This window comes from Gekko japonicus, unplaced genomic scaffold (assembly GCF_001447785.1).
Source record: "Gekko japonicus isolate JY-2015 unplaced genomic scaffold, Gekko_japonicus_V1.1 scaffold717, whole genome shotgun sequence".
NCBI lineage: Eukaryota > Metazoa > Chordata > Lepidosauria > Squamata > Gekkonidae > Gekko > Gekko japonicus.
In genome coordinates this window covers 25,988-44,521 of record NW_015164204.1, presented here as the reverse complement: position 1 = coordinate 44,521, position 18,534 = coordinate 25,988, and the positions used below count along the sequence as shown (strand labels likewise).

Here is an 18,534-nt window from a genome sequence, read left to right as displayed (position 1 = left end):
GGGGGTTGCAAGCATAGGGGGGATGCTTGCCTTGGTTCCACTGTCTGATGGGGGGGTCTGCCCAGGTGAACTTTCCCTGTGAGTTTGCTGTCTTATTTCTGAGCTGTTCCATAGACTCCTGTAACTGCAGCTGTCTTTTCTGGAAAGAGCATTGGAGAGACTTTTTGGGGGAGTCTGTAACTGGGACGCCAGAAATGTAATCCACCCCCAACTTGAAGAGATTGTAAAAGAGCAGGTGGCAGGGTGAGGTTCCCTGTGCATTTGGTGTGTGTAACTTGCAGGGGGTCCATTCTATATACTTTTGAACCTGTGTCTGACATGTCCCCCCAAAAAACACTTCCCTGACTTGACCTTAGTCCTGTTGGGTTCACAGTGCCACAGTGGCACTAGTTCTGCTGGGCACATTGCACTGGTTCTGCTGGGCTTGCAAAAATGCCTCCAACCTTCAGTTTCTACTGCAGAGATTCTCTGGGACTTCGATTCTGTTCTGCATGGCTTCTGTTGTCCTTGCTTTTTTGCTGTTTTTCCCTCCATAGGAGCACCTTCTTTGGGGGGCTGTAACTTGGACCCCATAAATCCAATCCTCATCAAACTTGGAGGGCAAGTAGAGGAGAGTCATCTGGAGATCTCTTGCATGTTTGGCATCTTTAATTTGCACAGGATCCATTCTATACAATCCTGACCCTCATGAACCTGTGCTTGTCATTTCCCCAGAAAATGCTTTCCTGGGGACACCTTCTTTGGGGGAGCCATAACTCGAACCCCATAAATTCAATCCTCACCAACCTTGGCATGTAGGTAGAGGTGGGTTAGCCGGATATCCCTTGTGAGTTTGGTGTCTCTATCATGCTGAGGGGTGTTCTACCATGTCACAAACCTCACAAATGAAACTGGTTTATTTGTGATGTTTCATGGTTCATGAAGCTGGCATACCATGAACCATACCACATTTTCCCAGTTCATGCCCATCACTACTCAACACCAGTTCTCTAGGTGAAATCCATCTGGTTGTCCTCATGAATTACCCCTGCATTGACCCATGTGGATCTATAAGAACCAGATCATCACTGAGACAGTACCCTAAGACCACAATTGTACCTTTAAAGATTGACTACCTCTTTCAATAGTCTTTCAGTAGTCATGTATGGCTGCGAGAGTTGGACTATAAGGAAGGCCGAGTGCCGAAGAATAGATTCTTTTGAACTATGGTGCTGGAGAAGACTCTTGAGAGTCCCTTGGACTGCAAGAAGATCAAATCAGTCAATCCTAAAAGAAATCAACCCTGACTGTTCCCTGGAAGGCCAGATAATGAAACTGAAGCTCAAATACTTTGGCCACCAAATGAGAAGCGAGCACTCACTGGAGAAGACCCTGATGCTGGGAAAGATTGAAGGTCAAAGAAGACGGGGACGGCAAAGGATGAGATAGTTAGACAGTGTCATAGATGCAACGAACATGAAATTGAGCAAACTTCAGAGGACGGCGGAAGACAGGAGGGCCTGTCGGGAGCTGGTCCATGGGGTCGCGAAGAGTCGGACTCGACTGTGCGACTGAATAACAACAACAAATATTATCACGTATTCGTTTTCAAGGAAAATTACAGTCATAACAGCTGGAAAAAGAACATTTAACTTAAAAAGCCTCTTTTTGGGTCGTTATGGATTTCATTCCCTTTTTTTAATTGTCAATGAACAGTGGGTGCAGATTGGTTTGACTCCTTGCCACTTTACCCTGGAGGTAGAGGTTTGATGGCCACTTACAGGTGGTAAACACAGGTGTGCGTGCAAGCATGTGTGTGGTCCCAGGTGTGTGTGCAGCTTGCAAGGTGAGTTCTGGTGAAGAATTTTGGAGGACTGGACTAGTTGTTTTGCCCAGCCTCTGGCATCTTCTGTGCAGGCACAGATCTTCCTGCCTCTGAGAACCACCTTGCTATGAACACCATCTGCTGCCACTTCAGAGCAAAAGGATCCTACAGACCAGACCCATTCCTTGGAGGAAGAAAGGAAGAACTGCCCAAGTACCCTGATTACCCCTCCCCCAACACAGTCACTTACCAGCAGTGTTCCCATGGAGGTTTTCACCCAGCCAGGGTGAATGGACAGGCACAGAACCCCAAACTGCTTGTACTCCAAAGACTGGCATCTGGTGAGCATGTTCAGAGCTGTCTGAGGGTGAGTCAGAACAGGAGGAGATAAATGCAACATGTGAGGGGGGATGAAAATATGTTCTGGCTGGAGGTCTCAAAGCCAGTGAGTACCCCCAAGCTCATGCCATTGTAAAAACTATAAAAAGGCAGTGCCTTCACATCTGTCTTAAGTTCATACAGCAGTTATGAGCACATGATAATCAAACAGGCTGATAAAATTAAATATAAATATAAAAGTCTGGGAGGGCTTCAAGTGGAATCCTGAGCTCGGACTGCAGGGGGCAAGATGGGGAAAGGTGTCTGAGGCTTCAAGAGCCACCACTAGTTGACAATGTCAGTTCAATTGTTTTTTGTGTGTGTTTGTCTGGTTTTTATGTGTGTGAGAGAGTGTGTCTGCACCTGGAAGTCATGGCAACTTCTGGTGACGGACCCCTATTGGGGGCCTGGAGGTAGGGTTGCCAACCTCCAGGTGGTACCTGGAGACCTCCCACTATTACAACTGATTTCCAGACGACAGAGATCAGTTCCTCTGGAGAAAATGGCTGCTTTAGAAGTTGGACTCTATGGCATTATGCCCCAAATTCCACTCTCCTGAGGCTCCACCTCTAAAATCTCCAGGTATTTCCCAACCCAGAACTGGCAACCGTACCTGGAGGGTATTCAGAGAGGTGGCTGAATGAGGCCTGCCCCCACCTCCCACCTCTGGTATTTCAAGGTCTCCCATCCAAGTACTTGCCAGAGTCGACCCTGCTTAGCTTCCAAGATGGAACAAGATCAGGCTATCCAGGTCAGGGCAATGTCAGTTCAATTGTGAAAATATCCCAAGTCTCTTCTGGAAATGAGAAAGACAGAGCCTGGGACATTCTGTACGTAGCACTGGTATTCTAACACTGAGCCATGACTGCATGCTTTGTGTAAGCAGTGCACGTGGGTGGTGGTGAGTTCCAGCCTTTGCTCTCTTTGTGATAGCCCTTCATCATCACCAGGTATCCCCTAATCTTCCCTTCTCCAGGCTAAACACACCCAGTGCCTTCAACTTTTCCCTGTAGGACTTGTTTTCTGGACTCTCCCAACCCACTTCGTTAACTTTTTCTGAAACATTCCATTTTATCTATATCCTTCTTAAATTGTGGCATTCAGAAATGGAAACGGTTGAGATCTGACTAGCCTGGAGTGGAACTATTACTCCTTGTGACTTCGATGCCACGCATCTGTTAATGCAGCCTAAAATCACATTAGCCTTCTTTGCAGCTGCATCATACCGCTAACCCATGCTCAGCTTGTGATCGATGGCAACCCTCAGATCCTTTCTCCGTGTCTTTCTGCCTTTCCCATGTTCTGCCTCCTATTCCTGAAATGTCAAGAGAATGGAACAAAAACCATAGGAGTCCCAAGTCATACTCAGCATATCAGGGCAAGTTCTTAGAGCGATCATGAGCTCTTGGATCAACACTGGGGATAGGTGTTACATAACGCATGAGCCTGGCTTATACCAAATCAGACCATTGGTCCATCAAGGTCAGTATTGTCCACTCAGACCAGCAGCCCATCTCCAGGGTCTCAGACTGAGGTCTTTCACATCACCTACTATCTGGTCCTTTTAAACTGGAGATGTTGGAGACTGAACTTGGGACCTTCTGTGTACAAAGCAGAGGCTCATCCACTGAGCTGTAGTCCCTCCCCTAAACTTACCTATCCATGCTACAAGGTTGAAAACCACAGCACTGGCTGGAAACGTATAACAATTGGTTAGGGGGTAGCAGGGTGTGCTTTGGGAGGGGCCACATGACCACCTTGCTAATCTTGGGGAACTGTGTAATGTCACTCAGCACCCTCTTATGTCAAAGGGTTGAATCCAATGCCTTCAAAAGGTTGAAACCAGCACCAGTTGGTTGGGGGTAGTGCAGTGTGAGTACATAGAGGGGTCACATGGTCCCCCTGAACCAATCCTGAGAAAACCCTCCTTGGGGAAGTGCCAGAATATGCCACAGACTTAACTTGAAACCCATTCCTATGGGTCAGGCCACTAAGGACCTATAACTGGGTCACCCCACCTCCTAGAAAAAATGGCCTCCAAGTCATATGGTCATATGTTAATTCCTCCTAGGAGAGGAAAAGAGTTCTAGGACAAAGGGTGTGAAACAGGACACCTGCTAAATGGCATAGGGGGGCTGTCACCTTTGTTTTTAGGTCACAACTTCAAGGTTACCACTCCCCTTATTCTGCCTCTTCTGCTTTTATTGGTTTTAGTAATAATGGCCATTATTGAATTTGTTTTCGGTTTTATGACACTTTCCTCTTTTATTTTAAATAATAAACAATAAAGCACTTGGAGCATCTTGTGGACAGTACCATTAATAAATATTTCAAAGAAATAAAATACAGAGTCCCAAATGTTCTCTTGCACACATTTAAATAGGCTTCAACCGATATCCCACACAAAAACTGGTTATGACACAAACTAGCTAATTAATTCATAAAATGTTGTGTAAACTGGTACAAACTATTATTTGGCACATTAGCAAAGTTATTCCACATATTAATGAAACGGCTCTGCCCTGTATGCCCTGATTCACCCTTACCTTGCTACAACGATAGGAGACAACTTGCGAGAGACACCACCCGGCCATTTTCTCAATAGAGCCGAAGTCACTGGAGATGTTGACAATCGCGGCTTTACTGCAGCTCAGGCCTTCCTTGGGACTTCTCAGGGCAGCAGTCTTCAGCAAGGGCAGTGCCTCGAGAGAATCCCACCCAGAGTCTGTTAGACAGATACATTCTCCCAACTGGCAGCCAGTCTGCAAACCCTGAAGAACTAACTAGGCCCTCGCCACACATTACAAAGCCCTTGTGTTTGTCAGTGGATGACATGAGGGCTTTTGCTCAAACGTGCAAGGGTAGTTTTGTGTCTCCCAAATGAAGAGGAAGAGGAAGAAGAAGATATTGGGTTTATACCTTGCCCTTCACTCGGAGTCTCAGAGTGGCTTACAAACTCCTTTCCTTTCCCCTCCCCACAACAGACACCCTGTGAGGAAGGTAGGGCTGAGAGAGCTCTTTTGAGAACTGTCCTTTTAAGGACAGCTCTTATCAGAACTATGGTTTGCCCAAGGTCATCCAGCAGCTGCAAGGGGAGGAGTGGGGAATCAAACCAGGTTCTCCCAGATTAGAGTCCGCGCACTTAAACTGTTGGAAATATGTGTGTTGCAAGGTCTAAGATTCAGTCATTATAGGGTTAATGTGTGTTTACCTTGTGTGCTATTGTTTAGACTGACCTGGAAGGGAACCTGGCAGAAAGCCAATGGGAAGAAAGCCCGGGAAACTGAAGCCTATTTACTAACAATCATTGGTTAATGCATTCAGGTGATTTCCTTCTAGGGATCAAGAAGAAGAAGAATCTCCATTATTGTAGACCATGTGGTCAAAGTGTAAAGATGCAGTCTTTGGTGTCTATTGTTTTGTAGACTTCCTGTAAACCCTTCCCTTAGAAATAAAGATTTTTACATAGAAGAAAATGCTTCCTCTCCAGCGAAGCAAAGATCCATTGCAATCTCTGAATATTTAACTATTTTGCCAATTTCCCCAATATTAACCACTACACCAAATTGCCTCATGATGGCCCTTTTCTGTTTGTGATGGTCATACATGGGGAAAAGAGGCTTCAGCCTTACCCCCCTGTGCTGTTTTCATGTCTTCCAACCGTGCTCATGGAGCAACTCTTGGCTCTCATGTGAAAATCACATCACTTATGTGGCTACATGTAATTTTTATAACAGCACCAATTAGGGGATTAGGTGGGTGGCAACCTGGGACAGGGCTGAAAAGTACTGGGTTCGCTGCATGGAGGACTCGGACGACGACATGCATTGCACATGTTTATTGCACTTAACACAATACTAACTACAACGGCCCTGCAAGGCCAACTATATACACACCCACCCAGCACACCCTTAGTCCATTGGAGGATTTGAATTTCCCGCCAAAGTGGCTACTGGTTGGGACTGGGGGGACTAGGATCCAATGTTTCTTTTGTTCGATGGAGCCAAGCTCCTGCCTGTGCCGCGGACCCCTAGTGGCGGTTTGCGTACATAACAAGGGCCTCCTCAGTCTTGGCACCAAAGCTCTGGAACTCTCCCCAAGGAGATTCATCTGTCCCTTTCTGTTTCCGTCTTCTGCCAGTGGGTAAAGACTTTTTTGTTTCTTTTGTTATTCTCTCAATGATCTCTCCTTCCTAACCAATATTTTAATTGCTGTTTTTATGTTTTGTGTGGATTTTATTTAATTGTTTTAATGATGCAAGATTTTATCATGCAATGGTTTTATCATTTTTATCATATGATGCAATGATTCTATCATGTATGTTGTAAATTGTCAGCTGCACTGGAGACCCTTGTAAGGGCAGAAAGGCAGGAGAGAAATCTAGTGAATAAATAAGTAAAATGGACCCTATTCTGGCTATATATTACGGAAATGACCACACGTCAGTCTCTGTTGACCCCTTTATGTCCATGCCTCAGTTTTGTGGGAAGGATCACACGACTTCCTTTTATTTAAAAAGTATGTCCATATTTAGTAGCATATCAAAGTCCTCTCTTCCCTCTCTTCTCTTGCCCTTACAGTTTGGTGTGAGCCAGAGTGGTGTGAGAGCCAGTTTGGTGTAGTGGTTAAGAGTGGCGGACTCTGCTCTGGAGAACCGGGTTTGATTCCCCACTCTTCCACATGTAGCCAGCTGGGTGACCTTGGGTCAGTCACAGTTCTCTGAGAACTGCTCTCTAGAGCAGTTCTGTCAGAGCCCTCTTGCGCCCACCTACCTCACAGGGTGTCTGATGTGGGGAGAAGAAAGGAAGGAGATTGTATTTAAGTTTTTTTTTTGTTTTGAATAAAATAATAGACATATCCACGGTTCATCATCATATTTACAGATCAGAGTCAAACATTTTCAGTTAATAACCTTATCTGTTGGTAATATAACATTCACTGTTGCTAATACTTAATCTATCTTTTCTAGTTACATTTCTGTTTGGAGCTCTATCCAATTATATATCTTATCCCATCTCCTTTTGTGTACCCTCTCGTTTTTATTTTGCAACTTTAAACTTAGATCATCCATTCTTGCTAGATCTAGTATTTTATTTACCAAGTCTGCTTTGGTAGGTAAGTTTTCCGATTTCCAGTTTTGTGCTATCAATAATCTGGCTGCTGTTATGATATAACTAATTATATATGCGTCCTGTTTATTGTAACCATTTGGAATCATGTTTAGCAGGTAAATTCCTGGTTTCAGTGCTACATTAATACCTAAACTTTCTTGCAGTATTTTTCTAACCATTTTCCAGAATCTTTGTACCGTACTACAATCCCACCACATATGGTAAAACGTTCCTTTACAACTTTTACATTTCCAGCATTTGTCAGAATATCCCCTGTAACATTTAGCCAATTTAACGGGTGCCCAGTGCCATCTATGGAACATCTTATATACATTTTCTTTATACGCGACCGCTTTCATATACTTAACAGTTTTCCACATCGCCACCCACTGCTCTTTTTCAATTTCCCCTATATCATTCATCCAGGTGATCATTACATTTTTAACTTCTTCAACCTTCATAAATTCTCTTAGATGTACATTGTACATTTTCTGGATCAATTTATCGTTTGAGGACAGCCATATTTTATCCAGTTCATTGTTTTGGTCCTCAAAGCCTCTTGTCGCGTCTTTCTTAAATCTATCTCTTAGTGTTATTAGCTCCCACCATGATAAGTGATTTTCCTTTCTAAGTTTTTCTTCTGTTTTTAACTCATTTCTTTTATTTAATAATGTTCGATAGCTTTCCTTCAAATTCATCGTTATCGCTGAGGGTATAATAAATGCTTCCAAAGGAGCGACCCATCTTGGGGTTTTCTTGTACCATATCTCTTTAGTTTTAACCCATACTTTATTCAACGCACCTCTTAATATGTGTCTACCGAAGTTTGAGTGGATCTTATCTTTCCCATACCATATGTATGCGTGCCACCCCATGCTGAGGTCATGTCCCTCTATAGCTAATAGTCTTGTATTTTCAAGATTTATCCAATCCTTTATCCATACTAGGGCAGCCGCTTGATAATATATATGCCAATTGGGAACACTCAATCCTCCTCTTTCTTTGCTATCTTGAAGCACCTTCCATTTAATTCTGGCTTTCTTATGTTGCCATACAAATTGTCTGGTGGCCTTATTGAGATCCTCAAAAAAGTTTTGTTTTTTTAGCACAGGTATATTTTGTGCCAGATATAAAAATCTAGGTAGTACATTCATCTTAACCAACGCTATCCTACCCATAAAGGATAACGGGATAGCATTTCACTTCTGCAAATCCAATCTAATATCTTTCAGGAGTTTCGTATAGTTCCCTTCAGTTAATGCATTATTTTTATTTGTCATGTGTATTCCCAGATATTTAACTTTTTTAACTATTTCCATCTTGGTACGCTCTAGGATGCACTCTATTGTATTCGGAGTACAATTCTTAACCAGTATTTTAGATTTTTTATAGTTAATTTTTAAGCCCGCAACCTGTCCATAATGGTGTATCGTTCTTATCAGATCTTCTACAGAGTCTTTGGGATTTTCTATTATGAATGCCAGGTCATCTGCAAAGGCCTGTAATTTAAATTCTTTTCCTTTCACTTTCAACCCTTTTATAAACTTGTTGTTTCTTATGTCATCATTAAGTGATTCTATTGCATATACAAAAAGAAGCGGTGATAACGGACAACCCTGTCTAGTTCCTTTCTGAATCCCTATGGTTTCCGTCAAGTCTTCGTTTATTATTATTTTTGCATATTGTTGTTTATATATCGCTCTTATTGTATTATGGAATTCTTGTCCTGGATCTGCTGCTTGTAATTTTTGTAATAGAAAGTCCCATGACAGGTTGTCGAATGCTTTTTCTGCATCTAGAAACATTAACATTAACTCCTTCTCCGGATGCTCTTCGTAATATTCTAGTACATCTATTATAATCCTTATGTTATTTCTCATTTGCCTTTTGGGTAAGAATCCCGTTTGATCTTGATGTATCATGGTTGTCAAAACTTTTTTTAATCTGCCTGCTATTATTGTAGTAAATATTTTGTAATCAGCGTTGAGGAGAGATATAGGTCTATAGTTTTTAATGTCGCTCTTATCAACACTTGGTTTTGGTATTAAGGTAATCAGGGCATGGTTCCAAGATTCTGGTATTTTGGAATTTGTTCCTACTTTTTGGTAAAGTTCTTTAAAGGGCGTCCATAACTGTTCTTCAAAAATCTGATAGAATTCTGCCGGTATACCATCTGGACCTGGCGTTTTTTTCTTTTTTTGCTTTCTAATTGCCTCCACGATTTTACACGGAGTTATAGGTTCACTCAGTATTTTCCTCTGGTGTGTATTAAATTTTGTTGTTCTGCTTCTAATATATTCTGAAATTCCGGTTCCGTTTGATGTGTTTTGTTGGTAAAGTTCTTTATAGAATTTTTCCACTATCTTCTTTAAGTCTTGTATATTGCATTTTTCTTCATCATTGTTGTCCCTTAGCTTAATTATCGTACATTTCTCTCTTTCTTTCTTAATTTTATAGGCTAGCCACCTGTTGGGTTTATTTAAATTTTCAAAGTAATATTGTTTGGTGTATTCTATTTTTTTCTCTATTTCATAGTTTAGTAAATTGTTTAAATTATGATGTAAAAGATTTAATTTAATCTTTGCACTTCCTTCTCCTTTAGAGTTTTTTACTATATTTTCTTGTTGTTTAATATGTTGGGTTAATTGGTCGTATTTCTCTTTTCTCTGTTTACATTTCCACGCATTTTGGCTAATAAATCGCCCTCTTATAAACGCCTTAAATGCGTCCCAAATTATTTCTAACAAGGTTTCCGTAGATAAATTTAGTTGGAAAAATTCTATAATTTCTTTTTTGCAACTTTCTACAAAGGCCGGATCCCTCAGCAAGTTTATGTTTATAGATGTTCTATTCTTTTTTTGTTCTTCCTTTATTGACACCAAGATAGGATTCGCAAAAGTCCTAGGTAAAATTTCACATTCCGTCACTTCCCTGATCATGTTTGTAGACATCCAAATCATATCTATTCTAGACCACGAGTCGTGACGAGGCGAGTAGAATGTGAAGTCCGACTTATTTATGTTTCTTACCCTCCAGACATCCATTAGATTGTACTCTTCTATTATCTGCATAAAATTATTTGACAAAGTTCCTCCCTTCCTATGGTCTCCCCTGGGGTTTTTCCTGTCTGTACCTGTGTCAGTTACTGCATTGAAATCTCCCACTATGCATATATCTTCAACATCTGTAAGTTGATTGTAAGCTGCTCTGAGACTCCGAGTGAAGGGCGGGGTATAAATATAACTCTCCTCCTCCTCATTTCAGTAGTGGAACAGCATTATTTTGGTAAATGACTGTTGCTGGGCCCCTCGTGCCACCCATGGTATTTTGGGGCAGGCTGATGGGAGGTTAGGCTGTCAGACAGTTGGACAGTTTGTGTAGCCAGTCTGAATCCATCCATGGAGCCTGGCTGCTGATGCTCTCTGAGGCAACCAGGGCTGCAGCCACAGCACCCCCAGTGGTGGGCAGTAGTCACTGCAGAATGGGGACACATACATTATCAGGCTTCTGCTGCTCCAGTCCAGGAAGAGGTGACACTCATAAAATGTATTCTTTTTTTATTTAGAACATTTTAAACCTGCTTTTCTATTTGTTTACTTGCTTCATCATCCTTGTGAGGTTGGCTAGGCTGAGAATGTGTGACTGACCCAAGGTCACCCAGCAAGCTTCTGTGGCAGAGTGGGAATTTGAACATGGGCCTCCCAAATCACCACATACTGGCTCTCTCAACAAAATCAAATAAAAATTAACTGAAATTAAAGAGTACAAGAGCAAAGGGCAGAAAAGGTCTGCAGCAGCCACTCAGTCGGAATAGCATGAGGGGCACCAGGCTACTATGCCGAATCCTGCACCCGTATGAACTCCCCCCACCCTCGCTTTAGGCTGTCAGTTTGTAAAGCTCTGGGCTTGTAAAGCTGCTTACCTGGCTGACCTGCAAGGTCCCAATGGTGTTTGTGTTGTACAGACGTGCCATGTTCTCTGCTGTCTCAGTGGCCAAGAAGGTGAATTTGACCAAAATGCCAGCATTGTTTATGAGCAGAGTCAGCCCATTCCCTTTCACGTGCTCTTCTACCTTCTGCACAGCCGCCTCTATGCTCTTCAGATCCCGGATATCTATTTGGAGAGAAGCAAAAGAGATTAGGGTCCCGGTCACACGAGCTGGATGACCTGCTGCCGAAGGGCGGCAAATCAGAGCCGGAGCAAAAAGAACCGCGGGAGCGCAATCCGACGTACCCCCGTGGCTCCGTGCTCCCTGCTCCGGCAGCCAATCACACATTGCGCAGCAAACCGGCAGTAGCGTGGTTGTGCGCATGCGTGGGATGGGGAACGGCGCTGGCTGTGACAGGCTACCAGCGCTTCCCCAACCAGATGCCTTCCGTTGCCGCGCATCATCCGGTAGGCACTGCTCTTTTGTGGGTCGAAGGGACGGATTGGGGACGGGTGTGCACCGCTTCCCAGATGTTGCGGTGTGATCGCATCCGCTTGATGCACTCCCGATCCGTCCCTCTTGCGGATCAAATCCTCCCGTGTGACTGGGCCCTGGGTAAGCAGTCCTTCAAGGTGAGCAGCTCTACTGCTAGTGGGACCAAAGAAGCCACATATAAACCAAGGTAGATCAAGATGGGTGGCCGTGTTAGTCTCTCTGTAGCAGTAGAAAAGAGTCCAGCAGCACCTTAAAGACTAACAAAATCTGTGGCAGGGGGAGGAGCTCTCACGAGCAACACTGCTCACTTCCTCAGATAGCCAAAATTTGTGCCACAGAACCCGTTGCAAATGTCCTGGAAGGCACACAGCTCCCCACATTTCCAGAGTCTGGCTCAGGAATCTTTGGCGACTTTGCAAGGAATCCTGGGTCCTACCTTTTGAGCCAGCAAAATGTCCTTGGCAGATCTAGAAGCAGTGGTCCTGAGGCTGGATTAAACGTGGGCTCAACCAAAGAGTACAGTGGGTGGTGGGTGGAAGACTGTCTAAGACAGGCAGAGATGCATAAGAACATCAGAAGAACCCCGCTGGATCCTACCAGTGGTCAGTCTAGTCTAGCATCCTGTTACACACAGTGGCCTGGTACTAGGGTTGCCAGATCCCCCCTGGCAACTGGCAGGGCATGAGGGGAAGACTTACCAGGAGCAGGACGGAGGCCCAGGGTCAAACCTTGCTTTGCTCCATTTGCTATGGACACTGGGTGTAATGTACCCAGACAATTCAGGACTTATCCAGAGACAAACATTGAGCTTCACTCCTAAAAGACAATGGACTAAGCGGATGCTAGCCTGCTCCAATCAGAGGGCTAGGTCCCGGGCCGAGAGCCAACGGGACTCTCGGCCACTGTAAATAACCTATGGGGAAATGGGTGTGTGTTTTGGGTGGCGGTTTTGTGGGAAATATAAGCCAGCCTGCGAGCCGGCCAAGGTGTCTCGTTCCTGATTGAATAAAGTATGCTTTGCTGAAGTCACTCTCTGTCTGTGTACTTTTCACTGGGAGAGCAGAATACCTTAGGTGGGGGGAGTGAGTGTGGAGTGTGTGACTCCACTATAGTAGAAGCATAACTCCTATGTAGACACCTTTCTCTGATTCACAGAGGAATGTCCTTGAACCTTCTGGTGCCAGCTTGCTCAGTAGATAATAGGATTGGATATTTCCCATGTGAAAGGGTGGTAAGAGATGCTGGAGCTAGGCGGTGTAAATGTGAGGTATGAGTGGGTCTTAGGAAGGTTACATTTTTTTAACTACCCCATAGAGGGATAGAATTTCTGCTCACAAGACTCCACAGCTTAGAGGGAGCATTGGAAAGCCAGGAGGGAGGAGAAGGAGACAGAACAGAGCGAGGCCTTGGAGAGAGACAGCGGTAAATTTAGATTTGACCTCTGCTTGTTCTGTGAAGTAGCCATGAATTGCAGCCTGTTGCTCAGTGACACACTCTATGAATATTAAAGGTGGAACACAAAATATAAACTTGTCTGGTGTCAGATGTTGTAAACATCTTGCATTTTACCTTGTGGAGGGGGAAAGCAGCATTGGGATTGCTTTGCAGGTGAACCCTGAAAACAACATGAGCTTAAACATGGTCCCACGTGAACAAATTTAGAGTCCAGTGGCACTTTTAAGACCAATAAAGGTTTATTCAAGGTATGAGTTTTCATGTGCAGGCACACTTTTTCAAATACATTGGAATGGAAGGTCAAACTTGTAGACAGAGGCTGAGCAGCAAATTAACATGTAACATAATGGGCCCAGTCACACGGGAGGATTTGATCTGCAAGAGGGACAGATCGGGAGCTCATCAAGCGGATGCGATCACACCGCAACATCTGGGAAGCGGCGCGCACCCGTCCCTGATCTGTCCCTTCAACCCACAAACATGCATCAAAAAGGTACTGGCAAAAAAGCAGTACCTACCGGATGATGCGCGGCAACGGAAGGCATCTGGTCGGGGAAGCGCTGGTAGCCCATCGCAGCCAGCGCTGTTCCCCATCCCACGCATGCGCACAACCACGCTACTGCTGGTTTGCTGCGCAATGTGTGATTGGCAGCCAGAGCAGGGAGCACAGAGCCGCAGGGGCACGTCGGATTGTGCTCCCGTGGTTCTTTTTCCTCTGTCTCTGATTTGCCTCCCTTCGGCAGTGGATCATCCCGCTCGTGTGACCGGGACCAATGAAGATGTTTTAAGATACGCCCACATAAAAACGCTTAGCAGCCACTGCCTATAAGACTATCAAATACACTGTGGCCCATTTTATCGGTATTTTTAACATTGGTTTTATCTTGAATTGTTCTGCTCTGTACTTTTGTACTTGCTCTGTTGTAAGCTGCCCTGAGCCGTGTTTGCAGGGAAAGGTGACCTAATAAATCTAACTAAATAAATAAGCAAGCAAGCCTTCAGGTGCTGAACCCACTTGTCATAAGAGCTCTCCCCCACCCCACCCCCTTGAAATGATGTTAGTTCTAACTAGTCATAATTTCACTTGTTTGATTTTGCATGTTATTGGAGGATTGTTTTCCATTTTTGATAACTTGAACAGAAATTGTTTCTGACAAGCAGGACATTGGTACTTCCAATCAATAAAATTAAATCTATGTATGCAAGAAGGGTGTGTTCTGGCAGGTGGCTGATAGCTGGGTGACGAAATTATCTGTCTACTTCATAAAGTACACACAATTTCACAAAGGTTAGTGTGCTTATCTTGCAGCCAATTTGTGGCTAGTTTTGCAACCGTGAAGTGAGCACCAGCTGGCTGTCAATGCCTCCTGTGGTCTCACTAAATAATCCATCTGACTGGGCATGTTGCGTGGACCCCTGCTGTGGTGCTAACTATGAAACAGTAGCACTGAAGAGAATTTTTTTCCATCCAGCATCACCGCAAACAATGTTCCCTCTAAGCTGTGGAGTCTTGTGAACAAAAAATCTACTTTGTGAGCTACTGGCATTAAAGTTGCGAGCGAGCAATGTGACTACTACATAAATTAGTTTGCTCTGGAGCCATCTTTCCTGAGCTAAGACAAAAATGTGTGAGCCAGAGGCTAAAAATCTTTGAGCTAGCTCACACTAACTCAGTTTAGAGGGAACACTGAGGCCACAAAATATTATTGGAATCAAAGAAACACATACCCAGCTGCAGCACAACAAGGTTTGGGTGACTCGACGCCAGTCTCCTTAACTTCTGGAAAGAAATAAAAAACATTAGTGCTTGAGTGCTCCTAAAAAGAACAACAGTTCACGTTCCAGGGGTGGGCAAAACTCCAGCCCTTTCAAACTGACACATCCAGACCAAGAAATGTTTGCTTGTGAAATGTGTTTGTCAGTGCGTTCACCCCAACAACACAATACAGATTTCTACTAAGTGTCCTCAATTCCCCCTTAAAAACATTTCTGGAGTGATTGTTTTTCCTTTATTACTCAATGGCTCACCTCCAAAAGCATTTGTTTCTTCCACTCCTAGCTTGGGCCACTGTTCTTGGCCACTCCACTTTGGGGACCCACCACCTGTTGCTGATTCTGCAAACCCATTCTGTTTCTTCCCCTATTTTCCTCATCAGTCACCTGCCTAGGAGCAGCTTGTTATGTCACCACTCATTGGGGCACTCCCACCTTACATACACTTATGAAGTATGAACTAAGTCCTCTGATCTCTATGGGAAGGGGTCACGGGTTCAAGCTTGTGTGTGTTTTTCTGATGACACTTTCAGGTGGAGGGGCAATGGACATAATGTCACTTCTGGGTGACACTCTAGGAATCCCCCCCATGTCTATGCTCTTTACCATACAGATTGAGAGAAATTCCTAGAGCATCACGATCAATGTCATCCCCTATTTTTCCCCCTCCTGCTTCTCAAATTATTGAGGGTAGGGGACTGAGAGTGGGAAGGGAAGTATTATTTAAAATATACTTGTGGGAAGATTTGCTGTGCTATCGTAAGCAAAGTTATACCCATCTAAGACCATTGACTTCAATTAACTCATAAGGGTGTAACTCTGCTTAAGATTGTACTGTTCGATGTCTACCTTCACAGCTTAGCAGAAGCTGTGTTAATTCTCTGTGAGAAATACAGCCTATAAAATAAGTAAAAAACAAAACTTGGATTACAAACTATTTGGCCTTGCTGAAGGGGTATAATGACACAATCACACTTAGGAAAAAGATAATTTACACCAGGATTCAATTAGCTACTTTAAGTGTATCTCAAACAATTTTTTAAAAGCAGCTTTGTCCTCTGCCCTCTTGCAATCCCTTTCATGAAGCGTTTTTGGAATTCCCCTCCACTGCAAAAATGTTTTCCTGTTTGAGAAAACAAGGCCAAAATCATCCCCTCTCCCCAAGAATACAGAACTGGGTTGGCATTCTTTCGCTTCTGGCATAAACTGAATTCTCATCACTGGTCTAACACTGACTGACACCTTATTATTTCTTTATTTATTTACCTTCAATTTGTATCCCACCTTGCTGGTGCAAACTGGCTCAAGGTGGCTTACACAAGTTAAAATACAATAAAACCAATAAATTCACCTCCTCTCTCACAGCCATCCCACCGCTCCCCACATCGTTTTGCTGGACCAATCTTACCTTCCCATGAAACCCTTCGAGATCCAGGGTAGTGGCAAAAATCCACTCTGGTGGGTCCTGTTTCTCCAGGAACCGAGTGACCAGCCCCAGCCCAACTCCGCGATCAGAACCGGTCACCAGAACGCTCTCGACAGGAAACGTCTCCATGGTTTACTTCGGCCAGCCCAGCACCTAGTTTCTGATATAGCCCCCCTCCCAAATGCATGCAACTAACAAAAGCCATGCATATTTGCTATGATATTTCTGAGAAAGCGTCTTCCCTAATGATTCTTCATGAATCATGAAGTGAGCGTTCACATTTAATAGGGGAAGCTGTTCAAAGAAGCTGAATTCAGGTTGCTTCAGAAGCGAAGACCTGGCTGTCCAAGGGACAACAAGAGTAAAAATAGACAGGAGTCAGCAGTCCCAATACGGTTGCTGAACAGAAGAAGAGTTGGTTATATACCCCGCCCTTTACTACCTGAAGGCATTTCAGAGTTGCTTACGGTAACCTTCCCTTCCTGTCCCCACAATAGGCACCCTGTGAGGAAGGTAGGGCTCAGAGAGCTCTGAGAGAGCTGTGACTGGCCTATGCAGCTGACAGTGGGGCCCAAGGGGAAATGAATACCTAAGGCACCTGTGGTCCTACTGGAGCTCATGTTGCTCCCTCCCAGTGCATCTAGTAGGGTTGTCAACCTTCAGGCAGGACTGCCGAGAGCCACCATGGGCCCCCTGGCAAAGATTCTACCTGCCACCCCCATATGACCCTGATCCAAAACAAATATCATGACAAAACAAACAACTTGGCTTGTTGTTACCAGGAATCTATAGTAATAAAATAACTGGCCCATCTGTCCATTTGTGCCATAGGAAACTCATCAGAGAATAAATGTAGGAGACTCAAAATTGGCCACTGGCATTAGGATGATTGTGGGTGTTCCAGGGCCAAAAATGAAAGGTATGGGAATATCCTGGCTCAGGTTATCTACCCCCCCCCCCAATATTTGCAATGGAAGCTAAGGGTCTCTGTTTAGGCAAGCATAACTCAGCAGACAACAATGCTACATGTCTGAAAAGTGGCCACCAACCCCAGAATGATTATGGAAGTTGCAATGCCAATAATGAAGGGAAGCAGAACACCATAAACCAGGTTATCTTCACAACAGGCAATATGTAACAAGAGCTTTTAAGTAACCTGTCATGTGTCTCTCATACTCAGGCAAGGTTTTTTCCAGCATTTTTTAAAATTAATAAGCAATTGCTTGACCAGAATATTGGAATAACATCACATCAGACTCCTGGACAAGAGACTCCCAACAACACTCTATTTAGCAGTGATTGGTTTATTGAGATGTCATCATGGTCCAGGCTAGTACAGTACCGTGTCAGAACTTGGGCCTCTTCACCTTGACCTCCTCCTTGCGCGCCTTCTCAGGGCTCTTACTTTCCAGACAGTTTGCGGCGAAGTGCCCCGCCACCCCACATCTCAGGCACAACCCCAGCGGCATTCGTTGCTCTCGGTCACCTCCGGTCATTGGACCCCTTTCGCATTGGGTCTTCGAGTCCCCGGATGCCTTCCCTGGCATCTTGTATTGGTACAGGGGCACCAAGTTGCACCTGTTCTCTGCCTTGCAGGCCACCTGGATCCAGCTGCTGTCAATAGGTTGTCTTGGGCCAGAGCCTTCTCCAAGATCGTAGTATTCAGCCCGGCCCAGTAGAACTCGATAAGGACCTCTTCAGGCCATCCTTGTACTTTGGCCACGTAGGGCTTGAACTCATCTGAGTATTCTTCCACCGACCAAACCCCTTGCCTCAGGCCCCAGAGACGGGTCCGCGCCTTTTTCAGCTCCAGGGGGTCTTTGTATTGGTGACTCAGTGCTTGCATGCAGGCATCCCCATTATGCGGTTCCGGGGCCCCAACATTGTATAGGCCCACAAACCGCCTGGTCTCACAGCCATGACCCCACATAGCCCACATGGGGACAACACCACATCAGAGGCGAAGGTGTGGCCCCACTCTATCAGGGACTTCTGTACTTGCAGCACAAAGAAGGCTAGCTTCTCAGGGTTGCCATCGAACGTCGCCTCTAGGACATCTCAGGGTCGCTGTTGGTCTTGGACGGGCATCATGGGAGGAAGAAGAGGGGCCCCCGGTAGCTGTCTACGCTGTTTCTCCTTATCCGTCTCCTCTTAAGACTCTTCA

The 18,534-nt window shown here is 44.6% G+C and overlaps 1 protein-coding gene across 1 annotated transcript in view; it reads right to left on the bottom strand.

Annotated features, from left to right (window-relative positions):
* The window catches only part of LOC107108009 (C-factor-like), a 23,994-nt gene extending 7,495 nt beyond the window's left edge, over positions 1-16,499 (bottom strand). The window contains exons 1-5 of the mRNA XM_015408392.1: positions 16,353-16,499; positions 14,900-14,951; positions 11,216-11,406; positions 4,729-4,884; positions 2,055-2,165 (exon numbers count right to left, since the gene is read on the bottom strand). Coding sequence (XP_015263878.1) covers positions 2,055-2,165; positions 4,729-4,884; positions 11,216-11,406; positions 14,900-14,951; positions 16,353-16,499 — 657 coding nt within the window. The remainder of the gene's footprint in view (positions 1-2,054; positions 2,166-4,728; positions 4,885-11,215; positions 11,407-14,899; positions 14,952-16,352) is intronic.
* Positions 16,500-18,534: the final 2,035 nt, after the last annotated feature.